Source organism: Girardinichthys multiradiatus, chromosome 15 (genome assembly GCF_021462225.1).
Source record: "Girardinichthys multiradiatus isolate DD_20200921_A chromosome 15, DD_fGirMul_XY1, whole genome shotgun sequence".
Lineage (NCBI taxonomy): Eukaryota > Metazoa > Chordata > Actinopteri > Cyprinodontiformes > Goodeidae > Girardinichthys > Girardinichthys multiradiatus.
Window position 1 is genome coordinate 35445835 of NC_061808.1, and position 10765 is coordinate 35456599.

Genomic DNA, 10765 nt, shown 5'->3' on the forward strand with positions numbered 1-10765 from the left:
ATGGAATGTGTTTGTATTCGGCCCCTCTGCCTCAATACTTCGCTGTAGGTATAGCTGCAAGGCCTTTGATTAATGTCTCTACAAAATTTGCATATTTACAGAGAAGGAACCTTGCCCATATTTCATTGCAAGTTGTCTATGCTGGAGAAAGCATGATGCTGACACTACCATGTTTCACCATCTGGATGTTGTGTTCAGAGTGATGTCCAGTTTTAGTCTTTCTGACACACATAATTTGAGTGTAGGTCAAAAAGTTCAGTCTTAGTCTAATCTTATCAGAGCACCTTTTCTCAAGTTTGCTTGTTTAGCTTGCATTGGTCTATCACATAAATTCCCAATACAATCCCTTTTATAATCTTAGCAATTGTGTTTTTTTCTGATTAAAAGTGAGTGAATTAATAATTAAATTAAAGTCTCAAAAAAATGACCTATTATCAGTTCTAAAGAACTTGAACGGCAAACATGAACTTCTGAACAAAGCTAGGACATGTTCATTAGTAAAATAATAATGCTGGATTTTCTAACAGTGAATGCCTCTGAAATCTTCTAATTTGTTAGTGTATTTTCTATTTAAGCCTTCCTTGTGCTCATTTGGCAGCAGTGTGTATTCACATCCAAATACAGCTGTGGTGGGTATAAATATTACTTTTTGCAGAACAGAACATCATTTTTTCAGATAGTTTTACAAAAACATTATTTTTTCCAATCATTGTTCTAAATATATAAGTACATCTCTTTTTTTATAACAGTGTGTCTTGTTTTGAGGAAACCAGTCAGAAACCAAGCTTCCTGTCACATGTTTGCTCTCCAGGCTTGTCCCAGCTCGATGCACTGTAAGAATTCTAAAACGTTTGTCTTTGTGTCTCTCCAACACACTTGCATCATTTGAACTTCTGGAGCTGCAGCACTCAGTGAGGCATACAATAGCACTCTGTTAGCTGCAGCCTGCAGGAACTCTAGAGTTTGACCTTTTTGCTTCATGCAGTCAGCCGGACATTGAAGGAGTACATTCAGAGCTACCAAAGGGTGGAACATTCCACAGACTTACAGCTGTGGATGCTTGTGATTCATACTTTGTTTAATCCACAGATGGGCCATGAGACAAAGACGTGTTTGTGGCCAGCTCATGTTAAACATCCTGTAAAACACAAGTGCTATGTCCTTCAGGCCACATTTCCTGTGGGGTTCCCTCACCATCAGTGTGCACAGTTATAGCAGAGCCATATTACATTACTATACACACATGCGTTGTGCTTCCATGCAAAGACATCCTGACAAAGTTCGAAATGTTTGGTGGTTTGGAATGGAATGGACCCAAACTCTCAATTTAGGCAACTACAAGAAAACAAATCTGAAGTTAATAGAAAAACAGGATTTAAAGCATTTAGAATCAACTGGAACATCAACGACAGATCTGTGATGGGTTAAACAGCTGCGGTGGTGGTGGTGGTGGGGGTGGTTCGATGCAGGGGGATAAGTTGAGATAACAAATGGCATGGACTCCTCTAAAACGACCTCTTTAGTTCTGTTTAAATGACTTTCTCTTAACATATTTGTAAATTAAGCCCAACTTACTAAACTGTCAATAGCTTAATTAAAATTGACCTATGTGCATGCATTTTTTAGTTTAACACTTTTAGTCATTAGATTGATGAATATCAAAAAGCACCAAGCAGAACAAAGCTCAAACCAGCTCATGTTATTATGGGGGAATACATTATGAGGGAAAAAGTTGTAATTAACTTAATGTCCAGCACATATTAAAGGGAAGGGCTAAGATATGTTTTCCTTTCTGTTTAAACCCGAACCCGAAGGGACCTTGGGTTGGTGGGACTTCAGAACAGCAGCGGGGCTCAGGATGGAATTAAAACACTGCAGCTGAAAACTATTGGATTTCTCACCAGGAATTTGTCTTCTTGTGTTTTTTCTATCCATGGGAAAAGAGCGTCCCTGTATAGCTAGACAAAAATCTCTTCATATGGCATTCCTAAAAAAATATCAGGTTTTTTTCTCCTCTGCACATGGTTTGAGTTGTCTTTTGTGGGTTATGCATGACCTTTCGATCGAGACTTTCGTTGCTGCACCCACTTTCAGCATGGTCATAAAAAGGCAACAGGGAGGTATTAATTTAGCCTAATTTATCTGGTGGTGATTTTATAAAAAAAAAAAAGCTTTTGGGCATTAAAATAAATCTCTCCTAAAATGACACTAAGGTCTGAAGTCTCTGAGGTAACAAACTGACCCATACCATGATGTGTTCTAATCTATTCTTCAGACTTTGCTCCCACTGTTCCTTCAAGTACATTAATGTAAATTTGTGGATTTTTGCTAAAATAGCCTACTTGTAACAATTCTAAATATATCTTGTTTGAAGCTTGCTTTGGATGATTTTTTTTAGTTCTAGAGCTCAGAGGTTTCCCAGTAAAGAGCACATCAACAAAAGAATACAGAAAGTAAGAGATACGATACCTGCTGATTTTTAGCTTTTGTATTTCTTTTCGTATTGAGGATCTTTCTCACCTTTCTTTATTTATTACCATTCAAATGTTCTGAAATGTTATTTTGTTTCCTTTTCAACCTTGCTTCTTTTTAAGTTTATGTGACACTTGCTGGTAAAGCAATGAACGCATGAATAGATTAATTCATTCATTCATTCAATTTTCTGCTGATCAAAAGTTGTGGAAGCAAGTTTTGTAATAGGTTTAGATAGGAAACCCAGCTATCCTTCTCCTAAGTAACATCCAGCAAGTTTTGGGTTATGCTTAGGGTTCTTGTTCTTTCGTTCATGGTCTATGTCTCTTATCTAAGGTGAAAGTTACAATGTAGATGGGCCAGGAAGTAAAGACCTTTGTTTTTTGGTTGCCACACCTTCTTCTCCTACTTCAGCTGAGGAACACCCTCATTGCTGGGTACAAAGCTATAATCCATCTATCCACTTGTTAACAAGACGCCAATATCCTTGAACCCCTCCCTGAGACAAAGACTCATATCAATTACCTTAATTTGGTGTTTTTAATTATACTTTAAAATATGCTAAATAATTTCATACTTTTCCTTCATTTTAATCTGTCAGGTCCTTCCCTCTCTTGGCCCACACAGTTGCCACTCTGCTGCATTTCCAGCTCATAATATCTATGATGTATTGCTGTCTCAAAACAAACATAATCTGCTATGAAACGTACCTCATTCTGGAATACTCCTAAATTCAACATCATTCATCTGTCCGTTCTCCAATAACATTCAATCCAACCTAAATTTTGACGATAATGAGAGTTTGCTGTGACAGAGCATAATATGGATAATGTTTAGCAATTAAAACCCAAACATTTTTACCAGCAACATTACAAACATGCTCTGTAATGTCAGTGATTTCCATGGTTCTCTCATTGCATCTGCTACAAGACACAGAGCTGACATTCAACATGTAAAGCCTCATTGCCCTGTACTTCATTCACTTTCTGATGTGGCATTCCAGAATTTATAATATGTAATTTCAGCTTTAAGTGCTTTTAGAATGAACTATAAAGCTCTTCATCTGCATTAGAGAACTGCCATCAAAAACAATAAAATGGATCCAGTTCCACAGATGGAACTGTGGAACTGGATCCATCTCTAGCTCTGTAGCTTCATGCCTCTGCAGTCTTGCCATCACCATTTATTTATGCAGCATACCTTTATTTCTCCTAAATATGTAGATTGTTATTGAATTTACAAAACTTTCATATTCTGAGGACATCTGCTTGTTTGGTTAGTTTGCCCTGCAACAAGAGGGTCATGTGGATTGGAACATGAAGGTTTGAATCTCATTTCCTCACTGACTATAATGGTTTTAAAGGGGGGATCAGACAATAGATTTAAGTCTGGTGAACATCCTCAGGAAAGGACAAATCCCAGGTCATGAGAATCTCACCCTGCCTCAGAAACTATGCACACAAAATCTGAGGCTAAGCTTCCTCTCAGGGGACCCTGAGATCAAAAAAGTAAGAAAACACAGAAAGGCCGAATATATACAAGAACTGAAGGCCCTGGTGTAGTAATACTGAGCATTAGAGATTAAACAGCACAGTCTGATGACTGAGGTGACACACGGTTTTGATGAGGCACCAAAAGGTTTGAGACTTTGACTCAACTCATACTTAAGTCCCCCCCTAAAAAAGACTTCAGACCCGACTTGGACTCGTGCCCTAAAGAGACTTGACTTGGACTCCTTGTCTGAGAGAATCACGTCTTAGTAACAGATGTTATCTCATTGTAATGAAGAGTGAAAGAAAGTCAGTATGTGAGCTCCAGACTGCAGCTGCTGCTCATGTTTTATTATGAAAGGGTTGATTAATTAGCTGATGTTGGTGGATTATTATGGGATGTTAATGGCTCATAACCATCTGTTCATATTAGCTGTAGCTTCATAATAGTGACCTCATGAATGTCTGTCCAACTGAACTCTGCATTAAATGACTTTGGATCATTTAGGAAATAAAATAAAGTAACTGACCTCCAACATTCTCTGGCTACTAAGCTAGCTGCTACATTACAAGGACACTTCCTGCTGGAAATATCAAAATAAAAGCACTTCCTGTTCTGTTCATTCAGAAGTTTAATGTTTATTTGCTTACTACACTTTCCCTCATTCATTTTGTTGTATTTTATACCTTAAATTAGAACATCTTTACTCTTTAGACTTAAGAACAAAGGTTTTAAATGTAGATTTAGAAAACAATTTTCCAATATTATTAAAGCTTCACTCAAAACCAGATTAATGCAATATATAATGAAGTAGAGGACAATATGAAGACAGGGATAAACAGCTGTTAACTTAGTCATTACAAAGACAGAAAAGCACTTTGTTTAATTCATTCAGGAACTCCTCATTACCAGGTTGTGATATCTGTCTATTATTTTTTATTAGAGCATTAATGCCTTTTTATATTTCTAATAGGATAAATGTAACATTTGATTAATTTTCAAAATTATATAAAAGATTCAAAGATTCCAAACCCTTTGGAGCACATTCAGAATACTTTTTAAAGGTAACACTCTAAATATTTAACCCAAGCAGTCAAATCCATTACAACTGTAACTATTTTATAGTTTTAGAAGTTGGATTAAACTGAAATGTAACTTTTTGTCTCTCGTCTGCACTTTCTTTGTTTAAATGTAATTGTAAACGGAGGGCTAAAGATATGGACTCAGAAATCAAATGAGGCATTAGATACAAGTCATGCCTACTACAAGTTCAAATTATAATAACAAAAAAAGACTCTTCTTGAGAGATTTTTCTGTGGGTCCTTGTATTTTCCAAAGGGGCTATTTGGAGTCTCCAAATGGACATCATAGAAAATACCTCTATATATGAACTTCAAAAGACTGTATTTCCTAATTTATTCAACATACAGTGACACAACAAACTAAAAGTCCAAAAAGTGGTAAATGTACAACTTCGCAAGGGTTAGCAAATCACCTCTCCATCCCCCCATCACACACACACAGGTAAAGAGAAAAACTCCCCACCGTGTTCTCAAAGACATACACTATATTGCCAAAAGTGTTTGTCGGTTTACTTTTACCTGTACATGAACTTTGATGACATCCTATTCTTAATCTATAAGGTCCAATTTGTTGATGGAGCCACCATTCTCAGCAATAGCATCTTTAACTGTTCTGTAAATATCTTCTACAAGTTTAGGAGTGTACTGATAGCACATCAGAAAGGTGTTCTTATAAGGCTGAGGTCAGGACTCTGCAGGCCAGTTTCTTCACACCAAACCTTATACACCTGCAGCCATGGAAGTATTTGTAACACCAGAATTCATTGATCTGGAGGTGTGACCCAGTACCTTTGGCAATATAGTGTATTTGTTTGCTTATTTTAAAATGGTATTTCCCAGCTAAATAACATATAAACAAATCTTAGCTGTATATAAAAGGCTCCACTTACTAGTCAAGGATAAAATCCTCTCATTCTAAGTCTTCCTCCTCCCAGTCGGCAAATAATGAAAGTCCGGTTCAGTGCAATCCTCCTCTGAAAAGTTTCTCTCCTTTTCTACCTGCCTCATCAGGGTTTAGCTACCCTTAACAAAATGTCTTGCCATGATTTGTTTGGTAAAACACTCAGAAAGTCATTCGGTAATGCTGTATGCACAATTATGCACTGAGGGTGAAAAATACAATTTCAGCTTGTGCTTTTCAAGGTAGGCTTTGAGTTCAGCTCACTTTCCTTTATATTTTTATTAGATGAATTTAATTGGTTACACATGAGAACAGGGACATCAAAATCCGAATCAGAGCTGATAGCCCAGAGCCCACTTGGCTTAAAATTCCAGTCACACCATAACTCACCTGACAGAGGCCTGAAAGATGCATCATCATTCAGTCATCTACTGTAGGCAAGGTCCCATCTTGCCAAACTGTCTTACGGTATTCTCTGTGGTATTTTTAATGGATGTAACTCTAATAAAATGGGATAATGGTTTGTCTTAGTGTTAAAAACTAAATTGTGCCCCAAAATTCAATTTAAAATCCCTTCTTTGATTAGATTTTTGTCTTATGTAGAGATAAGAGCAGATCCTTGAGCCCTTGAGTCAAGCGATGTTTCTATAAATATTCATAGTTCAGCATTAACAGGCTTAAAAACAAACAAGAAAATTATAGTTCTCTGATAATATTTAATTACTGAGTATGACTTAAGCATCAACCAACAGTCAAAGAAAATCTTCAAAGTATTTTAAGATAGCCTAGCTTGCTACAGCTTAAGATCAGTGTAAAGATCTACCTTTCTGAAAGTCAAGCATAAAGACATTAAAGGTGGTTCTGTAGATTTTTATTTAAACGGACTCTGGGGTTTAAAAGCTATTATAAAGCTATATAATCTAAGACAGTGGGACAAAAGCCTGAGACCAGCTTGTTCCTACTGGTTTCTCATGTTTTGCCTCCTGGTTTTCTTTCCCTGACTTATTGTAGCTAAAAGACCGGCAGCTTGTTTCCATTTAAAAACTGTCAGGGAGGGGCAGAAGGCACATGACAGCAGGGGAGACAGTAACTCAAGAGATTATCTGAGCTCCATTCTCAGAGTCACCCTAATGACATGTACATGCATGAACACAATGCGCTGTGACAACATAGTGGGGTTTTAGAAAGTTTCAGACAAACAGCGTTCTATTATAAACCAAACCCATTGTCTAAAAGTCTAAAAAACCTGTATAGATCATGTAAGCAGCAGGTAAGGTAAGGCAGACCAAACTAAGCCCCAGAAAACATGAACAGCAGACCAGTCAAAATGTAGAAGAGTCTTACTTCCAGAACAGTGTGTTGCTGTTCCCCAAATCTGGTGGCAGAAGTTGGACAGACAATTCCTGAGAGGATGGAGACAAGGCAGAGGCAGGACAGGGAATTAGGAGCCATATTTGTGTTTGTCCAGCAACCCCCCTTCTCTGTCAAAAGCTGTGTCCTCTGGGCTTCTTCAACCTTTACTTCACGTTTCCACTTCTCCTGATGTCCAAATGCTGCACTGCCCCTTGTCCCGGCCCTGGTTGAATCATGTAAAACTAACTTTTGTGGACTTCCTCTCTTCTCTCTCCTCCCTCCCTGCCCTGATTTTTCTCCCCTTGTGGGCTTGCCTCTCCCCTGAGCCAGGCCCAAATCACATACAGATGGGAAGCTGAGAGAAACAGTGAGAGAGAGAGAGAGAGAGACCAGCAAAGAGGCAAGTGAGCAGCAAGGATTTCTGTCTCCTGAAGGTTCAAGGCAGACAGTGCACCCATCTGAACTGCTCACCCTAACCTTAACTGGCAGAGTCATACAGAGTTCTCTGTCCCCATCTCCATTTCCATGATCCTGGCACCCTTTTCACCTTGGGTTGAGTAGGCAGCAAGTACCCCTCCCCCTCTGCTCCGCCAGGGTGGGCAGGAGGTCTAAAGCTTCAACACTCACTATGCACTCGGCAGGCAGAAAAGAAACAGCTGCTCTGATTTAGAGGCTCAGCTCTAGCTCACAGCCCCAGACATTAGCTTACTGTTTGTTTACCCTGGTCAGGCACTTGAAAAGCTGCTGAATTTTCAGGGACTGTGTGAAGCTGTTACACAGGAAGAGCCTGCACACCACACTGCCAGGATATTGTAAAAAATGCAGTGTAAAAGCTACTGTGTCATGCTTCATGCGGCTCCAAATGCTTGCATGGCATGCAGTGCTAGCTTGTGGGGCCATGTGGAGGCTGTGTGTCTCAAGTGACTAATAAACAGGAAGTTGCCTTCCAGTTATGTACGGAAAAAATGTCACACAAAAAACTAAATGTGGCACTGCTATACCCAATACATATGATTAAGCTACATTACTAGCTAACTAGTTTCTAGATTTTGTTTTGGAAAAACTGAAAAATTAAAACTGTTTATATGACTTTTTGCAGATGGGTGATGATAATGGAAAATATTGATTGCTTCTTATTGCCATACTTCAGTTCATTAAGCATTACAAAAACTGAATAATACAAATTCTTTCACAAACTGGCACTGACTGGGGTACAGATGGCTAAAAAAGTCACCCCAGCTAGAAATACACTTTCTTGCCAAAAGTATTTGCTAGTCCATCCAAATAATTGAACTCAGGTGTTTCAACAATTTCCGCAATCACAGGTGTATAAAATCCAGCACCAGACAGGAGTTTCTATAAACATTTGTGAAAGAATAGATCGCTCTCAGGAGCTCAGTGAACTCAGTCTGGTACCATGATAGAATGCAAAGTATGCAAAAAAAAAAACGTCATGACAATTTTTTGGTATTAAACATTTCACAGTCATCTGTTAGTGGCATTAAAATAATGTGTAAATGATTAGAAATTACAGCAACTCAGCCACAAAGTGGTAGGCCATGACAGTCAGGTGATGCTGAGACGCAAAGTGCACAAAGGCTACAAACATTCTCCAGAATTAGTAACTATAGCTCTCCAAACTTCATTTGACCTTCAGATTAGCTAAAACACAGTGCATTGGAACAATGGGTTTCCATGGCTGGTAGCTGCATACAAGCCTTACATCATAAATGCAATGTAAAGCATCCGATGCTGTGGTGTAAAGCACACCACCTCTGGACTCCAGAGCAATGGAGATGTGATCTCTGGAATGAAAAACTATGCCTCTGTCTGCCAAAGGACTACTGGTCTGGCAGTTGCCACAGAAACAGGACTTGCCTTACTACATTGTGTCAAGTATAGAGTTTGGTAGAAAGGGGGATTATTTGGTGGACTTGTTTTTCAGGGCTTGGGCATGGCTCTTTAGTTCTAGTGAATGGAACTCTTAATGCTTTAGTATACAAATACATTTTAGACTATTCTATGCTCCCAACATTGTAGGCACAGTTTGTGGATGGTCCCCTACTGTTCCTACATGACTGTTTACCAGTGCACACAGAAAGATCAGTAAAGACATAAATAAGAAAGTTTGGTATCAAAGAACTTGACTGGCCTGCACTGTTCCTGACCTCAAATGAGCAGAAAACATTTGGGATGAATTAGAATCAAGACCGCAAGTAGGACCTTCTAGTCCCACAACATTGTCAGACCTCATATCAAATATATTTTCTGGAAGAGTGGCCAAAAGGTCCCATAAACCCACTCCTAAACCTTGTGGAAAACATTTCCAGAGGAGTTGAATCTGTTGTAGCTGCAAAGAGTGGGTCAACATCCTGTTAAACCTTATGGATTAATAATGTTCATTGAAGTTCATATGTGTGTGAAAGCAGACGACTTTTAGCAATGTAGTGTTTTTTTAATGTGGAAATGTTTCTCTTAATCAGGTAATGGCACTAGTTTTATCATGCTAAAATGTTTGCTGGTTGTAAAATGATTCACTAATGGTTTCAAATTAGTGGTTCTTGTTCTTCTAGCGAGCTTCAGACTACTTAAACGTTCTTCGCACTTCTACAGAGGCTACACATCATCGGTCTTGATGGTGCATTTAGGTTGCAGTTATAAATGACATAAACAAAATTAATTGGCTTTACAAGGACTGTCCTTGTTATCAGAAAACTCCAAAATAGTTCCGAGGAAAAAAGAAAATTCTGTATCTTCAGACTTCTTCTGATTACATCAAATTTTGTCTTTGCAAGACAATTTCCTTGTCTTGCCAATTCCTTCCAGAACTATGCCTAGATTGGTTGGAACTGCACATATCTATTGATCCACTGCTTTCCATCTGACTGTGTAATTATATATTTATTATTTAGATTTTAAAACCAAAATACAAATTTCTATTTATTTATTTCTATTTATCGTTCCTATATTTAGTAATTTACTTCATATTAACTTCTTGGGCTTTTTGCTCTTTGGTCTTTCATGACGTAAAATAACAATTGTCATGTATGATGTATTATATGTACAATAATAATATACCTAGGCTATGTTGCAACAGTGTTTCAACTTACCTCACAGTGATTAAGTTGAATTAAGCTTTGTTAGTATTTGATATAGGATGATTATTTTGTTAGACCTGTCCTAATTTTTAGGCAATAAAAATATTTTATAATTATCAGACTCATGTTCCATGGATATTAATCTCCATGCATTTTAGTGTGAGCTGTCTAGAAATTTGCCTGCGATTTTCTTTAGATGTTTTTATCAAAGTGACTAAAAGGACCTAACACTCCACCCTCCACAACTACATGAAAGGTCTGCGTTTAGCCTGTGTGAGGTTTGTCCCTATCTCCACTACTCTTGCACCAGATAATTACTCTAGCCAGATATGCTTATATTCTACTTGGCAGTATGTGTTCTATCTGGG

General features: G+C 38.1%; 1 protein-coding gene across 1 annotated transcript in view; it reads right to left on the bottom strand.

The window, feature by feature from the left end:
* Positions 1–7572, bottom strand: part of lama4 (laminin, alpha 4) — a 57517-nt gene extending 49945 nt beyond the window's left edge. The window contains exon 1 of the mRNA XM_047388522.1: positions 7291–7572. Coding sequence (XP_047244478.1) covers positions 7291–7398 — 108 coding nt within the window. The 5' untranslated portion in view covers positions 7399–7572. The remainder of the gene's footprint in view (positions 1–7290) is intronic.
* Between the last annotated feature and the right edge of the window lie 3193 nt (positions 7573–10765).